Here is a 19311-nt window from a genome sequence, read left to right as displayed (position 1 = left end):
ATGGGCAGGTTGCGGGGGACGGGACCGGGGCTGGGGCTGGCGCTGGCCCTGGCTCTGCTGGCCCCGAGTTGCGGGTCCGAGCCGACCCGGCGCGTGTTTCTGCGGGAGCAGTTTACAGACGGAGGTAGGAGGGGGGTCTCTGGCCCTGTCTCTGTCTCTTCTTCAAATGCCGTCTCGGTCTCTCCCCCCCCCAGCGTCTTTATCTCTGTCTCTGCCCTCGTCTCAGAGTCAGTGGTATTTATCGAGCCCTTAATATGTGCAGAACACTATACTGAGCGCTTGGGAGAATGCAATATAACAAGAGAAGCAGCCTGGCTTGGGAGTCAGGGGACGTGGGTTCTAATCCCGGCTCCGCCACTTGCCTGCTGGGTGGCCTCGGGCAAGCCACTTCACTTCTCTGTGCCTCAGTTCCCTCACCTGTAAAATGGGGATTAAGTCTGTGAGCCTCGTGTGGAACAACCTGATGACCCTGTATCTACCCCAGCGCTTAGAACGATGCTTGGCGCGTAGTAACAGCTTAACAGATTCCGTCATCATCACCATCAACACTAGAACAGACGCGTTCCCTGCCTACAGTGAACTGAATGTCTCTGCCCGCGCCTGTCTCTACCCCATCACCGGCACCCAGGCCTGGAGGCCGCTCAGAAGAGCTCAGGGGCCCGCTCAATCGATGGATCAATCAATTGATGGTGTTTATTGATCACTTACTATGTGCGGAGCACTTAACTAAGAGCTTGGGAGAGAACGGACGTGTTCCCTGTCCATAAAGAGCTTCCCCTCGAGAGGGACCCTGGGAAGAGGAGGGTCTTCAGACCCCGAACTCTGCCCCGGCTGGGCTGGGGGTGAGCCCTGAGCTGGCCGCTCTGCTCCTCCTGCCCCCCTCCATCCCTCCATCCTCTGTCTCCCCTCCCCCAGGCCCCCAGACATGAACCAACACGCACCCCGGACCCCAAGGGGCCGGGCGCAGGGAGGGGCCCGTGGCAGAGCGGTAAACACGGCTCAGACACCGCCAGATACCAGAGGCCCCGGACATTCCCGCCCCTGGAAGCGCTACAGGCCCCCCGGAGGCTACAGGTGAGGTGGATGAGGGGCCTACTGGGTCTTCTGACCCCGTTATCCCTAGCAGGAGCAATAATATTTATATCTTAAGTACTTATCAGCATGCAGAGCACTTTGCCGAACTGGGAGAGAGTCCACAGATGGAAATTAGACCTGGTCCCTGCCCCTCGGGGGCTCATCATCCATCATCCCCTTCCCAGCCCACAACACTTTGTCCATATCTGTCACTTACTGATTTACATTAAGGTCTGGCTCCCCCTCTAGACTGTAAGCTCGTTTTGGGCAGGGAATATGTATGTTTATTATTGTATTGCACTTTCCCAAGCTCTTAGTAAGCACAGTGCTCCGCACACGGTAAGGGCAAGGGGGGGGAGGGAGGGCAGGGCAGCAAGGGGCAGGAGAGTGGGAAAGGGGCAGGACAGCAGCGGGAGGGACCTGAGGTGGCAGGATAGCGGAGGTCAGGCCTGCAGGGGGAAGGGCAGTGTTAATCCTAAACCCCTTATGTCTGTTTCTCCCGGCAGACGGGTGGAAGAGCCGCTGGGTGCAATCCAAACACAGCTCGGACTATGGCAGATTCCAGCTGTCGGCCGGCTCCTTCTACGGTGACGAAGAGAAAGATAAAGGTGAGCGTGGTCCCGGACGCCGGCGGTCGGGACGGTGGGGCCGGTGGGGTCGGTGGGGCCGGTGTCCCTGGATCCCAGCTGTGGGATCGAGGAGGCCAGCTTCCCCGGATCCCGACGGTGGGGCCGGTGCCTCTAGGTCCCGGTTGTGGGGTTGATGGGGCCGGTGCCCCTCCAGCTCCCGACTGTTGTTTCACTACATCTGTCTGGGCTGGAATCCAGCCTCATTCAGCCCGAGTCTCCGCCTGGGCCTTAGAGCACCTGAGCAGGGCTGGAAAGACCCCTGGTGGGTTCTCTGCCCCATTAGCTCCTTCTAACTTTCCGGTGCATGTCCCCCCCGCCTCCCCCACCAGCCCCATAACACATGTCCCTCACTTCACTTCTCCATACCTCAGTTCCCTCAGTTGCAAAATGGGGATTCAATACCTGTTCTCCCTCTTCCTTAGACTGTGAGCCCCATGTGGGACCTGATTATCTTGTATCTTCCCCAGCATTTAGAACAGTGCTTGGCACATAGTGAGTGCTTAACAAATACCGCTGTTATTATTACTATAAGGTCCACGCTCTTCCCATCCCATTACGGCCTGCTCTGAGCCCACATATGGTGCCCCTAACCCCCACCCCTCAGTTCTCCTCTGCCTCAGAAAGCGGGGACACCGGCCAGTGGGGACTTGCAGCAGCCCCCTCCCTGCCCCCCAGCACTCCGGTCCAGGCCGCCGGTCAGTATGTGAGCTGGCCTCCGTCCCTCTCGGCAGGCCTCCAGACCACCCAGGACGGCAAGTTTTACGCCTTGTCCACGAGGTTCCAGCCCTTCAGCAACGAGGGCGAGAACCTGGTGGTGCAGTTCACGGTGAAGCACGAGCAAGGCATAGACTGTGGGGGCGGCTACATCAAACTCTTTCCGGCCGAGCTGGACCAGGGGGACATGCACTCGGAGTCTCGCTACCTCATCATGTTCGGTGAGTCCCTGCGGGCTCAGCCCTCGGCCCCAGATTAACCGCCCCCGGGCCTGGGGCCTGGGCTGGATTAGCTCAGGAATGAGCTCTGCCTTGGGAGGTTCCTGCCGGGGAGGAGAGAGAGCTGCTGAGAGTTTATTCATTCATTCATTCATTCATTTAATTGTATTTATTGAGCGCTTACTCTGGGCAGAGCACTGTATTAAGTGCTTGGGAGAGTACAGTATAACAATAAACAGATACATTCCCTGCCCACAACAAGCTTACTGTCTAGAGGGAACCCAGGAGGCTGGCTCTTCCATCAATCCGTGGTATTTATTGAGCATTTACTGTGTGCAGAGCACTGTACAAGCATTTAGGAGCGAACAATACAATAAAATGGGAAGACGCGATCCCTGCCCGCAGGGAAGCAGTGTGGCCTAGTGGATAGATCACGGGCCTGGGAATTAGAAGGACCTGGGTTCCAATTCCTGTTCTGCCACTTGTCTGCTGGATGACCCTGGGCACATCACTTCACTTCTCTTTGTCTCTGTTACCTCTTCTGTAAAATATGGATTAAGACCGTTAGACTCATGTGGGACAGGGACTGTGTCCAACCCAATTACCCTGTATCTACACCAGTGCTTAGTACAGTGCCTGGCACATTGTAAAGTGTTTAACAAATACCAAAAAAAAAAAAAAGGAGTCTAGTGGGGGAGACAGACATTAAAGATAGGGGAATTTGTAGTGTAGCACAGATTCTGAGACATGGAGTCATTATTTATATTTATGTCCATCTCCCCCTCTAGACTGTAAGCTAATCGTGGGCAGGGAATATATCTGTATATTGTACTTTCCCAAGTGCTCAGTAGAGTCCTTTTCGTATAGTAAGCGCTCAATAAATACAATTGATTGGTTGACTGATGGATGGATGGAGGGGCAGGAGGGTGATAGAAATCCCCCGGGGCAGAGTTCTCTCCCGGGATCCTGATTTCTCTCCCAACCTCACCTGCTTCCCCAGCACTTGGGCTGGGAGTCATCTGCACCTCCCGGGGCTTGGAGGGATGATAAAACGAGATAAGGGATGGGAGAACAAAGTGCTTTGCACAATCAAGTGACACTTTTGCCCCTCTCCTTCCCCTTCCTACCTCCCCCTGCTCCACTGTGAAGTCTTCCCCACTGTACCCCAGTGTAGGCTCTGGGTAGTTTTTTGGGTGGGGGATGGGGTTAGTTCCCCAGGATCCTGGGGGGCTGACAGGCAGGTGATCCCCAGGTCCTATGCTCTGTTGCCAATCCCAGATGAACCTCACTCTCAGCCCGCTGTTTCCTGTGCCCCCGAGGGCAGGAGCTTCCCCTCATCCCCTGGGTCGGTTCTGCCCTGCTGGTCTCAGCCTGTGAATCAATCAATCGATCTTATTTATTGAGTTCTTACTGTGTGCAGAGCACTGTACAGAGTGGTGGGGAAAGGGCACTACAACAGAATTGGTAGATGAGTTCTCTGCCCACAACGAGCTTACGGTCTAGATGGGGAGAAAGGCATGAATACAAATAAATAAATGTCAGATATGGACATAAGGGCTGTGGGACTGAGGGAGGGGTGAAGAAAGGGAACAAATTCAAGTATAATGTCCAAGTGCAAATCCAAGTGTCGTTACTGGCTGGACACCCGGGGGAGGCCCGGAGACTGAGGAGGTCTGGGCTCTCCTCGGGGCGGTGGGGGCTTGGCCCTTCTGAAGTTAGGGGGAGGGGAGCCTGTCCCCGTCCTCAGTCCTGGCAGAGGCTGGGACCGATTCCCTCCCACACCGTGGACGTTTCAGGGCCAGACATATGTGGAACCGGAAACAACTATGTTCACGCCATCATTAACTACAAAGGAAACTACCATGCCAACAACAAGACCATCAGATGCCGGGTGAGTCGGCGTGCCCAGTCCCTCATCCCTCATGTTGAAGTAGGCCTCCATCCTGCTCTTCTCAAGCGGGTGGGGGACGGGGTTCAGGTTGGGGGTGGGCGGCTGAGAGCCCACCCACACCGAGCTTCTAACCCTCCAGACTGTCTACTACCTCCAACCTATCCATCAGCCTCCTTGCTAGAGCCTCTCTCCGGCCTTGGGCTGACCAACGCGGTCCCCTCCCGGTTCTCTCCTCACGTCTCCGGCCGCTTCTCCCCGCAGCCTCTGTTCTCCTGATGGCTTCCCGCCGGGTTGGCACAGGTGTGGGTGCTGGTGCGGGTCTGGGAGCGGGTGCTGGTGTGGGTGCCGGCAGTGGTGGAGGGGTGTGGGTGCTGGTGTCGGCCTGGGTACTGGGCTGGAGGCTGGTGGGGGTGGGGCAGGCATGGGTGCTTGAATGGGTGCTGGCAGGGGGGCGGGTGTGGGTGCTGGTGCCAGCCTAGATGTTGGTGTGGGGGCTGGTGGTGGTGGTGGGAATGTTGGCAGCGGAGCGGATATTGGTGCCGGTCCTCTAATGGATAGAGCACGAGCCTGGGATCCGAAGGACCTGGGTTCTAATCCCAGATCCGCCACCTGTCTGCTGGGTGACCTTGGGCAGGTCTGGGCCTCAGTAACCTCATCTGTAAAATGAGGGTAAGAGTGTGAGTCCCATGTGGGACAGGGACTGAGTCCAACCTGATGACCTTGTATCTACCCCAGCGCTTATCAAGTACCGAAATAATAATAAATAATAATAGTTATTATTATCATTATTGCCCCACTGACACGGAGTAACGCCGAGTGCCCTGCCCACCACCCAAGGATTCTGGGAGAGACCGGGGGCCGTCGGTTTCATCCCCTCAAGGAAAGTTCTCTGGGCCGAGGGCCGGGTCCCTGCTCTCCCCGGTCCCTTTAGATCAACAAGCTCACCCACCTGTACACGCTGATCATTCGGCCCAACGCAACGTATGCGGTCAAGATCGACAACCAGCTGGTGACATCGGGGAGCTTGGAGGAAGACTGGGATTTCTTACCCCCCAAGAGAATTAAAGACCCCCACGCCAGGAAGCCTCGGAAGTGGGACGAGCGGGAGAAAATTGAAGATCCCAACGAGAAGAAGCCGGAGGTGGGCGTGCGGAAGGGCTAGGGCTGGAGCTCTGAGCTCTCTCCTCCTCCCACCTCGGGGGGCTTTTCTGGGCCTTGGTTCGGTTTTGAGGTTTTCATGGGGTCACACGCAGTCCATCATCTCATCGTGCATGACAAAGAACCAGCCCTACATACATTCTGTCCATCCAACCGTCCATCCTTCCATCCCCCCATCCCGCCGCCATCTGGACGGTCACCACAGGTGTCCAGTCGGCCCTTTTAAGTGGAAAGGGGACTCAACCAGAGACCTCAGCTTGGTGCGTGCCCAAGATTTTCCCAAGAACCTCAAGGACCCTTAGAGACCATGTGTCCATCCGGGGCAGGACTGAAATCCGGAGCCGGGGTACTTAGGACGCCGGCTTTTTGCGTGTCCCTGTGAGGGTCTCAGCTGGGCTCTCTGGAGCCCCGGGGTTTGTGGTGAGCCAGGTAGCAGAGACCCCTAGGATGAGAAACCAGGAAGGTGCCCCAAGATGAGCCCTATTTCTGTGTCCCTAAGGAAAAGGGGTTGGGGGGGGCGGGGCTGGGGTGAAGGGAGGGGCTTAGAACAGTGCTTCGCACCTAGTAAGTGCTTAACAAATACCATCATTATTATTATTATTAAGGGAGGAGGAAGAAAGGACCTTTCCCAGAATTTTGCTGCTCCTTCTGCCTGAACTGAGCCAGTATCCAGTTTCTCCAGGAAGTCTATGATTTGCATTCCACATTTTCCCCTAGAGCCTCTCGGTAGGAAAGTCAGGACCAGGGAGTCACCTCGGGTAACTGGATGAGCCTGAAGTCTACCTCAGGAATAGAAGGATTGAAGAAGATTCTGAAATCAGTGGGAAAGAGGTGTCGCCCTGAGCAAACTGAAACGGATGCAGCGTACTAAGCGTTGGCTCGTGATCACCGCCTGTCAGGAGCTTACGATCCAATGCGTAGTAGGGTTTTCTGGGAAAGCTGAATACCTGGGAGCTCAGGAGAGGCTGTATATTGAAGCAGCAAGGCCTCGTGGAAAGAGCATGGGCCTGGGAGTCAGAAAGACCTGGGTTCTCGCCCCGGCTCCACCACTTAGCTGCTGTGTGTCCTTGGGAAAGCCGCTTCACTTCCCTGTGCCACAGTTTCCTCATCTGTAAAATGGGGATTCAATACTTGATCACCTTCCTATTTAGACAGTGAGCCCCATGTGGGACAGGGACTCGGTCAGCTCGTCGTGGGCGGGGAATGTGACTGTTTATTGTTGTATTGTACTCTCCCAGGGGCTTAGCACGGTGTTTTCCAAACAGTAAGGGCTCAGTAAATATGACTGAATGAATGATCCGATTGACATATCTACCCCGGCGCTTAGAACAGCGCTTGACACATGTTAATTGCTTAACAAACAGCATAAGTATCATCATCGTCTTCATCACACAGGTCCTTGAAAAGGAAGAAAGGCAGCCCAGCTACAGAGTAGCCCTGCCCAGGAGAATAGGACAGACATACTCGTATAACAGAGCCTAGTGGGGGAGTGAGCCAACACTGCAGACTCAGGAACAATGCCACTCAGGGAAGGGGAGCAACATTTCAGGGACACTCCTGGGCAGGGTCCAGCGGGGACTCACTGCTCCCCAGAGATTGGTGGTTGGCCCGGAACCATGTCCCTTTGTGGTCCTTGGGTGACTGTGTGTCCCAAACCCTCAGCAACCACCTACTGGCCTTTTCTCTCAGTCCAGCGTGGCGCTAAGTGGGGTTCTCCCCAAGGGGATGGGGGCCTATGCCCTCACGGTCCAGCCAACACACTCTCTCTCAGAGGTGGGTGGGGGGGGCCCACCAGGGATCACAATTTCAGGGGGAGAAGCGCCTCGGCCACGAGTGGGGAGACCCACAGGCGTGAGCCCGGCCCCGCCTGGCTCTGCTTTGGAGACGGGGCCGAGCTGGCTCCGGAATCCACCCCCGCGCTGTCCTTTGCTGTGGAAGGAGGCGCCCTGGTGATGGGGCCACCCATGGGTGCGAGCGTGACTGGCAGGCCAGGGCCGGGTGGACTGGATTCCTGGGACGGCAGTGGTGGGTGTAGGAGGAGCCGAGGACCTGCCCCGGGGCCCGGTGACTGCTGTTTCCTTCCCACTCAGGACTGGGAGGATTTCGCCCTCATCCCTGACCCCGAGGCCAAGAAGCCGAGTGACTGGGACGCCGAGATGGATGGCAAGTGGGAGCCGCCCCTGATCCCCAACGCCAAGTACAAGGTAAACACAGCCTCCCTTCTTGGCCGTGGCGGAGGGCTGCGGTTCCGGTCAAGCCCCGTGCGGGCCGAAGGGGAGCTTGTTCGGCCCAGGGACAAGGAGACTCTTTCCCCACCCCTGCCTGCTGCTGTGGACCCCCGGGGGCCGGACCTGCCATCGCTGGGGCGGCCCCGGGCTTCCTGGCCTCCAGTTTGTTGCCAACTCCCTCTGGGGAACAAGCAACTGCTCCCGTACAGTCCCTGGCCCCCGTTTTCTTCCTTCTCCCTTCCCACCGGGGTGGGGGTGGGAAGCGGTTGTGAATTCCAAAATTTCAGCAATCTTTACCTTTAGGTTTTTCTCTTGTCTCCCTGGCCCTGAGTCCCGATTTTTCCCTTTGCCTTGCTCACCCTTGCCCTTCTCCAAGAGTCAGCCCTGCTGTCACCCCTAGCCCCCTGACCTGCCCTCTGACTGCCACTGGTCTGCCCCTCACGCAGGGGGAGTGGAAGGCCCAGATCATCGACAACCCCAACTACAAGGGGGAGTGGGTGCACCCAATAATCGACAACCCCAAGTACAAGGCCGACGCCTTCATCTACCGATTCCACAACATCAGCGTCCTGGGGCTGGATCTGTGGCAGGTACGGCTACCGCGGTACCACCAGGGGAGGAGGCCTGACCTAACTGTGACCTTAAAAATGAACTAGGCCTTTTATGGTGGAATCAGGGCAAGCAGCTCCAGAAACCCCAACCAGGAGCGGGTGGAGCCGGGATAGAGGTTTGAGTTCTTGGCTCTGACTGGCCGAGACTTTGGCTTGGTCTCTTCCTCTTCCCTGGGCCGTGTCCTCCATCCCAGCTAGTCTCAGCCCGGCACCTTTCTGGGGACTGAGGTCCAGCAGGGTGTGGGGAGCAGGCGGCAGTGGAGTCAACTGCAAGTCCTCTGGAGATCTGGGGGCTGAGGACCCCGAGATCTCCCTAAGAGAATCGCGTGACTTGAACCCTACCCAACAATTGAAGGGGAAGGGTCCTTCGTTAATCAATCAATGGTATTTATTGAGGCTTTATTATTTGTAGAGTAGCGTACTACGTGATCGGGGGAATACAGTACAACAGAGTTGGCAGCCAGGTTCCCTGCCTCAGTGAGCTTACAGTCTAGAGAGGTCCTTGAAAGCTTCAAGCTGGTCAGTGGTCGGTCCCGATTCCAACCGCTTGCTCTTTCCTTCCCCCTATCTGGAAATCCCCCACCCTCAAATCCTCCAAACCATGTTCCCTCTCTACCTTCTAAACCTCCTGAGTACCCCACCTCCTCTCTCTAGACTGTAAGGTCACTGTGGGTGGGGAATGTGTCTGTTTATTGTTATAATGTACTCTCCCAAGAACTTAGTACAGTGCTCTGAATACAGTAAGCACTCAAAAAATACAATCGACTGACTGAATGACTCCGGGAAGTCTTCCCCGCCTCAGCCCATCATGGCTGGGCTAACCCGGCTTGTTTTCCCCACGGACCTTAAGATCCCTCACAGATCGGCGACTTGATCTTTCCTGACAATCCTACAGCGCTCCTGGTGTCTGCACTCCCGGCGTGAGCACTTTCTGGTATGGGCATTCCTGGCTTGAGCATTCCTGGCACAGTGCTCATGGGCACTCTAGAAATCCTCGCGATTTCTGGCAACCGTGTTGAGTGGTACCGGGGTCAGTGGTGTTTATTAATCTTCTGCTGGAGGCAAGGCACTCTATTGACTGTTTGAGAAGGGATAACATAAGCATGAGACTGGCCCCTGCCCAATCAATTAATGGTATTTATTGAGTACTTACTGTGTGCGGAGCACTACAGTGAGTACTTGGGAGAGGACAGTCGGGTCGGTAGACCCGATCCCCGCCCGCCAGGAGCTCCCAGTGAGTGGAGGAGCTCTTGCTGGGGTGGGAGGCGGGGATAGGGCCCCCACTTCGCTCTCCCATTCCAACAGGTCAAGTCAGGAACCATATTTGACAACTTCCTCCTCACCAACGATGAAGTGTTTGCAGAGCAGTTCGGGAATGAGACCTGGGGGGCGACGAAGGTAACGGGTCCTGGCAGGGCAGAAGTGTGTCCCCCCGCCTCCTACCCCCCGGGAGGAGGACTGGTTCTGCACCCTATCCCTCGAGCGGGGGCATTCCAGGGTTTGGGTTCACTGGGGCTCACTGGGGATGTGGGACTTCATGGAGGGACATGGGACCCTTCAGACATCTCCCCACACCAGCACCGGTGCTAACGCCCCCTCTCAACCAGGGGGATCTCGAGAGCTGCTCCCCAGGCCGTGGTGACCTTGGGTGGCACATTTTCCAGTGCCTCAGTGACCTTGAGTGGCTTTCTTCGCATGGGTGTGAGGCCCAATCTTTTGGGAGAAAGGACCCAGTCCGGAGTCCTTTCTAAAGTTTAGGGAAGAATCTGGCCCCGAGAGTGAGCTTTACTACCAGAAGCCTGTCCTCCTGACCGGGCTTCGAGCTGAGAGTGCAGCCGGAAACAGGGTTCCCGTCCCAGATCCCCCGGGAAGAACGGCAATCATCCAGGGCTCCCTCCCGGTCCTCCAGAGACCAGTCGTGCCTAGGTCAGGGCAGAGCTGACGCTTCACCTTCTTCACATTAGGAGCCGGAAAAGCAAATGAAAGAGAAGCAGGATGAGGAGGAGAAGCAGAGACAGCAGCTGGAAAAGGAGCGGAAAGCGAAGGAGGAAGCCGAAGGAGCCCAGGAGGACGAGGAGGAGGAGGAGGAGGAGGAAGAATGGGAGGTGGTTTCTGAGGGAAATTGGGGAGAGGCCACAGAGCTGAGAGAAGAAAAGGAAAAGGGGAAGCAAGAGGAGCAAGGAGGGGAGGGTCCTGGAGAGGGAAAGGATGAATTGTGATAGTTGATGAATGTGATGGGAAAGGGCAGCTCCTGATGTCGAGACGCTGTGCCTGTGTGGGGGCCTGGGTGGACTAGACATGGTGAGTGTGCGAGGGTGTCTAAGGGTGAGTGTATGTATACACATGTGTGTATGTTTGCGCATGTCTCCATATTTATGCATATATGTGCATGTGTCCGTGTGTCCCTGTACGTGTGCACTGTCAAGTGGGAATAGTCAAACCCTGTCTGCCGGCAAGACGAGGCCACTTAACGTACCTAGATGCTCCCTTGTGTTCCTCCACTCCAAGTCTAAGAAATAAATTGGCGGACACGGAATCCTTCTGCTTGGATCCTTCCCCCCTCAGCGCTCACCGAACAGACCCCAGGAATGAATGTGGGAATGAATTTTCATGCCAAACCCCGGGGAAAAGTAAGAGGACTAGTGGATTTACCCAAGGGTGATCTGAACTCTGGTTTTCAAGATGTCACAGATGTCACAGCTGACACTCTCAAACCCGAGGGCAAATGTCCACATGGGCCTTGGCATCGGGCTGGGCTGGGCTAGGCCGAAGCGCTCCTAGAACGGAACATCCTGGGCCCGGCTGGGCCCTCGGCGGTGACTCTGTTCCAGTGCCCTCCCTCTGGGCACAGACACGAGCCCCAGAAGCCCCCCTCTCTCGGCAAGACACTGCTGGCGAGGACTTCACCCCTCGGATGCTTCTGAGAGAAGCTGGCAGGCCCAGACGAGATTCCTGTTCCGACCCCACAGGACCATCATTCATGTGATCCTATTTATTTAGTACATACTGTGTGCAGAGCTCTGTACTAAGTGCTTGGAGAATACAACTGGGCATCAACCAGCGGGCTTCCCAGTGGAGCTGAGGAGTGGATCTAGTAATAATGATGTTGGTATTTGTTAAGCGCTTACTATGTGCAGAGCACTGTTCTAAGCGCTGGGGTAGATACAGGGTAATCAGGTTGTTCCACGTGAGGCTCACAGTTAATCCCCATTTTACAGATGAGGGAACTGAGGCACAGAGAAGTTAAGTGACTTGCCCACAGTCACACAGCAGAGCCGGGACGAGTGGACGAGAGTGGGGATGGGAGCCCGGCACCGGGACAACGGGAATGAGGGAGAGAGTTTGGCACCGTGGTAATGGAAAACATGGCGCTGGGCCAAAAGGGTCCAGTGAGGGAGAGTGCGGGTTGGCTAGGCAAAGGTTTCCAGTGGAGGAGCTCCTGCCTCAATCCATCAATCAACTTTATTTATTGAATGTTAACTATGTGGAGAGCAATGTACTAAGTGGTTGGGAGAGGACAATATGACAGTGAATTTCCAGCCGAGAAGGGCTGTCTCCCCATCTACTCCTGCCTAAATGCGGGTAGCGATGACATTGCATGGAAGCATACTCAGGAGGGTAACCTCCCTTTGGAAACTTTCTGGCAACTATGGCCAGTTATGGCCAGCAGTTGCTCAGTTCAGTGCTGTGCCCCCTTGTAGGTGTCCAGTACAGAGTCCCGCTCCTAGTAGTCATTGAGTATAGTACATAGTATAATAGACAAGCAGCGTGGCTTTGTGGCAAGAGCACCGTCTTGGGAGGAAGAGGAAGTGGGTTCTAATATTGGCTCCGCCACTTGTCTGCTGTGCGACCTTGGGCAAATCACTTCAATTCTCTGTGCCTCATCTGTAAAGTTCCCTCATCTGTAAAGTGGGGATTAAGACCGTGAGCCCCACGTAGGACAACTTGATGACCTTCTATCTGCCCCAGCGCTTAGAACAAGTGCTGGACACCTAGTAAGCGCTGAACAAATCCCACTATTATTATTACTCTGCAAATAGCAACCCCCCAGGCCATTGCCCTGCACGGAGTAGGCCAGGTCTGTCGTGGCTCAAGCGCTTAGTACAGGGCTCTGGACACAGTAAGCGCTCAATAAATACGATTGAATGAAGGAACGAGAAGAGGTCTCGGCTCTTCGCTCTCCCCCGGCACCTCCCTGGGCTGGTGCGGGGGATATTAGACCATGAGCCCGTTGATGGTTAGGGATTTTCTCTGTTGCCAAATTGTACTTTTGAAGCGGTTAGTGGAGGGCTCTGCACACAGTAAGCGCTCAGTGAGAAGCAGCGTGGCTCGGTGGAAAGAGCATGGGACTGGGAGTCAGAGGTCAAGGGTTCGAATCCCCACTCCGCCACTTGTCAGTGTGACTTTGGGCAGGTCACTTCAGTGCTCTGTGCGTCATCTGTCAAATGGGGATGAAGACCGTGAGCCCCACCTGATGACATTCTATCCCCCTGGTGCTTAGAACAGTGCTTGGCACATAGTAAGCGCTTAGAGAAGCAGGGTGGCTCAGAGGAAGGAGCACGGGCATAGGAGTCAAAGGTCATGGGTTCTAATCCCGGCTCCGCCACCTATCGCCTGTGTGACTTTGGGCAAGTGCCTAATGGATAAGGCACTGGCCTCCTAAGACAGGGATTGTGGGTTCGTGTCCCATCTGGGGTGCGCTTGGTTTTGAGAAGCAGCGTGGCTCACTGGAAAGAGCACGGGCTTTGGAGTCAGAGGTCATGGGTTCGAACCCCGGCTCTGCCACTTGCCAGCTGTGTGACTTTGGGCAAGTCACTTAACTTCTCGGTGCCTCAGTTCCCTCATCTGTAAAATGGGGATGAAGACTGTGAGCCCCACGTGGGACAACCTGATTCCCCTATGTCTACCCCAGCGCTTAGAACAGTGCTCGGCACATAGCAAGCGCTTAACAAATACCAACATTATTAAGTGACTTCACCGCTCGGTGCCTCATCTGGAAGATGGGGTTGAAGACTGTGAGGCTCTCGTGGGACGATCTGATGATGCTGTATCTCCCCCAGGGGCTCGACACCTAGTAAGCGCTTAAGAAATACCAACATTATTATCATTGTTATTAATACTATTAAAAAAATCAGGAAGAATAAATGAATGAATATGAGGCGGGCGATGGGCGTGGGCCGTCCCCCCGGGGCGGGGCTTTCCCGGCAGCGACCGGCAGAGGGCGCAGCGACGGGCCGGGGCGGGCCCTCCCGGGCTTTCCCGGCAGCGACCGGCAGGGGGCGCCGCGACGGGCTGCGGGTGGGGGGGGGGTGCCTTCCGGGCTTTCCCGGAGGCGGCCGGCAGGGGGAGCAGCGGCGGGCTGCGGGCCGGGGCGGGCCCTTCCGGGTTTTCCCGGCAGCGGCCGGCAGAGGGCGGAGCGGGCGAGTGCGGGCGGGGGCGGCTCCGCCTTCCGCGGCCGCCGGGAAGTTGCCGAAGTTGTCGAGCTGCTCGTCCTCCCTCTCTCCCTCCCTCCCTCCTTCCAGCCGGCCGGTCCTTCCTCCCTCCCGCTCGCCCCGTCCGCTCGCCCGCCTCCTCCCTCCTCCCTCCGCTGCAGGATGGAAAGGCCATGGCCGCGGCCGCACGACTCCCCCTGACCCAGGTGAGCCGGCCGCGCCCCCAGCCCCACGTGCCTCCTCCTCCTCCGGGTCGCCCTCCGGGCCTCCCCCGCCCTGCCTCCCCGCCCGGACCCCCGGGTGTCCCCGAGCCCCCGCCCCCCAGGGCACCCCGGCCCCGGCTGTCGAGCAGGTGCCCCGAGGTGAGAAATGCACATGACTCCATCATCACCCAGGGCTGTGTACTGAGCGCTCACTGCCTGCGGAGCACCGGGCTAAGGGATGGTAGATTGCAAGAGTGGGGGGACTCGTTTTCCTGCCCACGAGGGATCTACCGCGCCTGGCGGGGTGGGGAAGCCCCCGGCCCGTCTCAGGCCTCGGCCGACGCCCCTTCGGTGAGACCCTCCGGATCGGGTCCGGCCCAGGCCCCGAGGAGTCCAGAGGCCACGGACCAAACCCCAGGCTTCAGCTCGGGAGCCTCCCACCCGGGGTCCACCCGCCCACACCCGGCTTCACACCTTTGCCCGGGCAGGGCGGGAAGCCGGGCTCGCGTCCGGCCCCCGGACGGGCGCGAAGGGTCGGGCGGGCGTCGGCAGTGTAGACGCGGGTTGGGTTTTGAGTCCTTTCACTTCCCCTTTTGCCTCCTGAGCGCCCGGGCTCCACTAGGCCCCGCGGCCGGGGGGAGGCCGGTCCGCCGCAGCGGGGCCCGGGCTGGGCAACCCCGGCCCGGTCGCCGTCCTCCCGAACCTTCCTGTGCCACTCACACCCCCCGGGCGGACCAGCCGGCGGGGCCCAGACCGGGCAACGCCGGCCCGGTCGTCGTTCTCCGGAACCCCGCCGTGCCACCCGCGCCCCAAGTGGGCCCGCCACTGGGGCCTGGCTCCGCTTCAAGACTTAGTTCTCGTTTGCTTTTGGCAGAAGGCCGGTGGAGGGATTTCTCGTGATCCGTAAAGGCACAGAGCAGAGGTTTACGTCTGATGAGCTGCAACTGCCCCGGGTGCGGCCACACGGCACACGTTCTTGTTTCTCAGATGGCTTCGCGGCTTTTCGGAGAAATATCTCAAACGCCCCAGGAATGTGTGTCTGTATTTGCGTGAGGGTGTGTATGGGAAATGTTTTCCCCCTCGCCTGTGCGGGAGAAGATAACACCGCAGACGGTGGAGCCGACCGGCGGGCCCGTGAAATGGTGACGGCCCCTCGGTGCCATGGGGCCGGGCGGGTGGGCGGGCGCTCCAGGACGGCCACACGTTCTCGGCGACTGATTTTCGGGCCCGATGCGCCGTCTTTGCAGCAGGCTGGCCGCGGGGATGGCTTCCTGCCTTTGTTTAGAAACAGCCCGGGAACCGAGGCGCCCCGGGCCCGGCGAGGGCGAGGAGGGGAGTAGGGAGCACGAGTTCGGGCCGCCCCTCAAACACCCAGAGGCCTGAAGAGCGGTGAGAAACAACGTGGCCTAGGGGCTAGAGCCCGGGCCTGGGAGTCCGAAGGACCTGGCTTCTCATCCCGGCTCCGGCACTTGTCTGCTGGTGACCTTGGGCGAGTCACCTCACTCCTCTGGGCCTCAGTTACCTCAACTGTAAAATGGGGATTAAGCTGTGGAACGGGGACTGCGTCTAACCCGATTTGCTCTTATCCCACCCCCACTGCCTGGCAACTAGTAAGCGCTTAACAAATACCACGATTATTAAGGCACCCGGACCCACTCAGGAAGAGGAGGAGGGAGGAGCACACTCGCTCAGGGATGAGATTAGAAAAGGGAAAGCCGGAGCGCACGAGGCATCAGGGGAAACAAGAAAACGTTCTTCGATTCTGTTGAGCAAGGGGACGGCCAGTGGCGTCGTCCTCCAGGTAAACACGAAGTATGGGAAAGTTGGTAGCCGAGGACGGAGGAAAAGGCGGAGGCTTTTAATGGCTCTCTCGCTTCTGCTTTAACATCAGAGCAAATGCAAACTGTCGGCGAGAGGGCCCAGCCCACAGGGACTAGAAAGTGAGAAGAGAGAATGCAGTGAAGCTGGCCTTGGCTGCCCACGGTCACGGAGGGAGGAAAGGTAGGGAAGCAGCACGGCCTAGTGGAAAGAGTACGGGCTTGGGGGACAGAAGGACCTGGGTTCTAATCCTGGTTCCGCCATTTGCCTGCTGCGACACCTAGGGCAAGTCACTTCTCTGGATCTCGGTTCCCTCATCTGTAAAATGGGATCAAGACTGTGAGCCGCGTCCAACCCGATTACGTTGTATCTACCCCAGCGCCTAGTACAGTGCCTGACACATAGTAAGTGCTTAGCGAGTACCTCGATTATAATCCTGGGGAGGAGGAAGCGGGCTTAAATGAAAGGAGAAGAGATTGCGGTGGGATCTAAGGAAGAACTTCCTCATAGGATGATAAAATGTCAACCAACTGGCAACCAAGGGAGGGACTGGAGTCAGGACCCTCAGAGATCTCTGGAGAGAGAAAAGAGACAGCCACTTGGCCTGCCCGCCTTCAGATGAGCGATTAGCCTGGCATAATGGGTAGAGCACGGGCCTGGGAGTCAGAGGACTTGGGTTCTAATCCCAGCTCTGCCACGTGTCTGCTGTGTGACCTTGGGCAAGTCACTTCACTTCTCTGGGCCTCAGTTCCCTCATCTGTGAAGTGGGGATTAAGACCGAGCCCTGTGTGGGGCAGGGTCTGTGTCCAACCCCATTTGCTCGTATCTACCCCCGGCGCTTAGACCAGTGACTGACACATAATAAGTGCTTCACAAATACCAGAAAAGAAAAAAGTGATGATGATGACGAGCCTCGAAGTTATGACTTCAGGACCTGTCACAGTGCCGGAATGCACAGAGCGGTCATACCGTCTCCCTCTGCCAGAGAACTTGTGATTTAAAGTCGCGCAGTGTAAAAATAAAAGAAAATGAAAGGACAGCAGGATATTCTGATAAAGGCTTTAGATTATGGTATCTTTTTTCCTTCCCCATTCCCCGTCAGTCCTCTGCCCCAAATAAAAATAACCCAGGCTACCAAAGAGGTGTCCCTAAAGTCAGAGTTCTGCTTCTAACATTTGATCTTGGGCACCGAAAGCATGTAACTGTGTTGGAATCTTGGCCCAGAGGGCAGAACGGGGAAATTGGGGAGTTGGGGGTGGGAGTGGGGTCCAGGTTCTCGTCCCAGCTCTGTCACAGGCCTGCTGTGTGACCTTAAGTAAGTCACTTAACTTCCCCGGACTCAGTTTTCTCATCTATAAAATAGAAGCTTTGCAATCACTCGATTGTGAGCTCATGGAGGGCAGGGATGGTGTCTACCTAGAGAAGCAGTCTGGCTTAGTAGAAGGAGCACGGGCTTGGGAGTCAGAGGTCATGGGTTCTAATCCTAGCTCCGCCACTTGCCAGCTGTGTGACTTTGGGCAAGTCACTTCACTTGTCGGTGCCTCAGTTCCCTCGTCTGTAAAATGGGGAATAATAATAATAATGATGTTGGTATTTGTTAAGCACTTACTATGTGCAGAGCACTGTTCTAAGCGCTGGGGTAGACACAGGGGAATCAGGTTGTCCCACGTGGGGCTCACAGTCTTAATCCCCATTTTACAGATGAGGGAACTGAGGCACAGAGAAGTTAAGTGACTTGCCCATAGTCACACAGCTGTCAAGTGGAAGAGCTGGGATTCGAACTCATGAGCCCTGACTCCAAAGCCCGTGCTCCTTGTATCTACCCCAGTGCTTAGAACAGTGCTTGGCACATAGTAAGCGCTTAATAAATACCAGCATTATTACCTATAGTATCGTACTGCCCCCACTGCTTAGTCCGGGGCTCTGCCTGCCATAATGCTGAATAAATACCAGTGATTGATTGAATAAGATACTACTCTCCCTCTCAGTGAGGCAGCACCATGTGTGCCTTGATTATCCCACGTCTCCCCCGCTGCTTAGCGCAGTGTTTAGCCCAGTCCTTGGCACCTCTGATAATAAACCTCATGATTAGCATCAGCTATTAAATCTATGAAATAAAAGAGCGGGCAGGGAAGGTCAGCCGGAGCGCGGGTCTTCTGGTTAGACCGCTGTCGAGGGTTGGCTAGTTAATAATAATAATAATGTTGGTATTTGTTAAGCGCTTACTATGTGCAGAGCACTGTTCTAAGCGCTGGGGTAGACACAGGGGAATCAGGTTGTCCCACGTGGGGCTCACAGTCTTAATCCCCATTTTACAGATGAGGGAACTGAGGCACAGAGAAGTTAAGTGACTTGCCCACAGTCACACAGCTGACAAGTGGCAGAGCTTGGATTCGAACTCATGAGCCCTGACTCCAAAGCCCATGCTCTTTCCACTGCGCCACGCTGCTTCTCCCCTCTCTGTGCCGTGGCGTGGAAGGCCCGCGGGTTCTCCCGCTGGTTCGGCTGGGGCGGGTCCCCGCGTCCTCGGAGCATGGGCTGGGCTCCCATCCCCTGGGGAGCGAGGAGAGTGCGGGCCTGTGTTTGCAGATCCCATTCCGGAGCGATGTAAAACTCAGCATCATCAGTGGTATTTATTGAGCACTTAGGATGCGCAGAGCACTGCACTAAGCACTTGGGAGAGTACAGTACAACAGAGTTGGCAGACACGTTCCCTGCCCACAGTGAGCTTTCAGTCTAGAGGGGGAGCCAGATGGACATTAATATGAATAAATAAATCATAATAATTTATAAGTGTATGCATAAATTCTGTGGGGATGACGGTGGGGCAAGCATCCAATTCCCAAAGATCAAAGACCCAAGTGCACGGATGACAGGAGAAGCAGCGTGACTCAGTGGAAGGAGCCCGGGCTTGGGCGTCAGAGGTCATGGGTTCGAATCCTGGATCCGCCACTTGTCAGCTGTGTGACTGTGGGCAAGTCACTTAACTTCTCTATGCCTCAGTTACCTCATCTGAAAAATGGGGATTAACTATGAGCCTCACGCGGGACACCTGATTACCCTGTATCTACCCCAGCGCTTAGAACAGTCCTCTGCACATAGTAAGGGCTTAACAAATACCAACATTATTATTATAATTATTATTAGAAGGGAGAAGGAGCCGGGGAAAAGCGGGCTTAATCCGGGAGGTCCTCTTGGCGGAGATGAGACCTTAAAAAGGCTTTGAAGGTGGAGAGAGTGATCGTCTGTCACCTATGAAGGGGGAGGGCTTTCCAGGCCAGGGGACGGACATGGGCGAGGGGTCGGCGGCGAGTTACCTGAGATCAGGGCCCAAC

The 19311-nt window shown here is 56.4% G+C and overlaps 2 protein-coding genes across 2 annotated transcripts in view; both read left to right on the top strand.

The window, feature by feature from the left end:
• Window positions 1-11059, top strand: LOC100091528 (calreticulin). Its single transcript, XM_029046826.2, has 9 exons — window positions 1-124; window positions 1581-1682; window positions 2435-2638; window positions 4432-4526; window positions 5458-5667; window positions 7775-7888; window positions 8359-8502; window positions 9829-9921; window positions 10488-11059. The coding sequence occupies exons 1-9, from the start codon at window positions 1-3 to the stop codon at window positions 10740-10742; spliced, it is 1341 nt and encodes a 446-aa protein (XP_028902659.1). The 3' UTR covers window positions 10743-11059.
• Window positions 11060-13970: 2911 nt separating this feature from the next.
• EPS15 (epidermal growth factor receptor pathway substrate 15) overlaps window positions 13971-19311 on the top strand; it is a 74390-nt gene continuing 69049 nt past the window's right edge. The window contains exon 1 of the mRNA XM_029083059.2: window positions 13971-14161. Coding sequence (XP_028938892.1) covers window positions 14129-14161 — 33 coding nt within the window. The 5' untranslated portion in view covers window positions 13971-14128. The remainder of the gene's footprint in view (window positions 14162-19311) is intronic.

Source organism: Ornithorhynchus anatinus, chromosome 18, assembly GCF_004115215.2.
Source record: "Ornithorhynchus anatinus isolate Pmale09 chromosome 18, mOrnAna1.pri.v4, whole genome shotgun sequence".
NCBI lineage: Eukaryota > Metazoa > Chordata > Mammalia > Monotremata > Ornithorhynchidae > Ornithorhynchus > Ornithorhynchus anatinus.
This window is presented reverse-complemented; position numbering and strand designations above follow the sequence as displayed.

Coding starts and splice junctions, on each gene's coding strand:
- LOC100091528 (XM_029046826.2), top strand. CDS start 1: ATGGGCAGGTTGCGGGGGACGGGACCGGGGCTGGGGCTGGCGCTGGCC. Junction 125..1,580: donor GGAGCAGTTTACAGACGGAG/GTAGGAGGGGGG, acceptor TTCTCCCGGCAG/ACGGGTGGAAGAGCCGCTGG. Junction 9,922..10,487: donor AGACCTGGGGGGCGACGAAG/GTAACGGGTCCT, acceptor TCTTCACATTAG/GAGCCGGAAAAGCAAATGAA.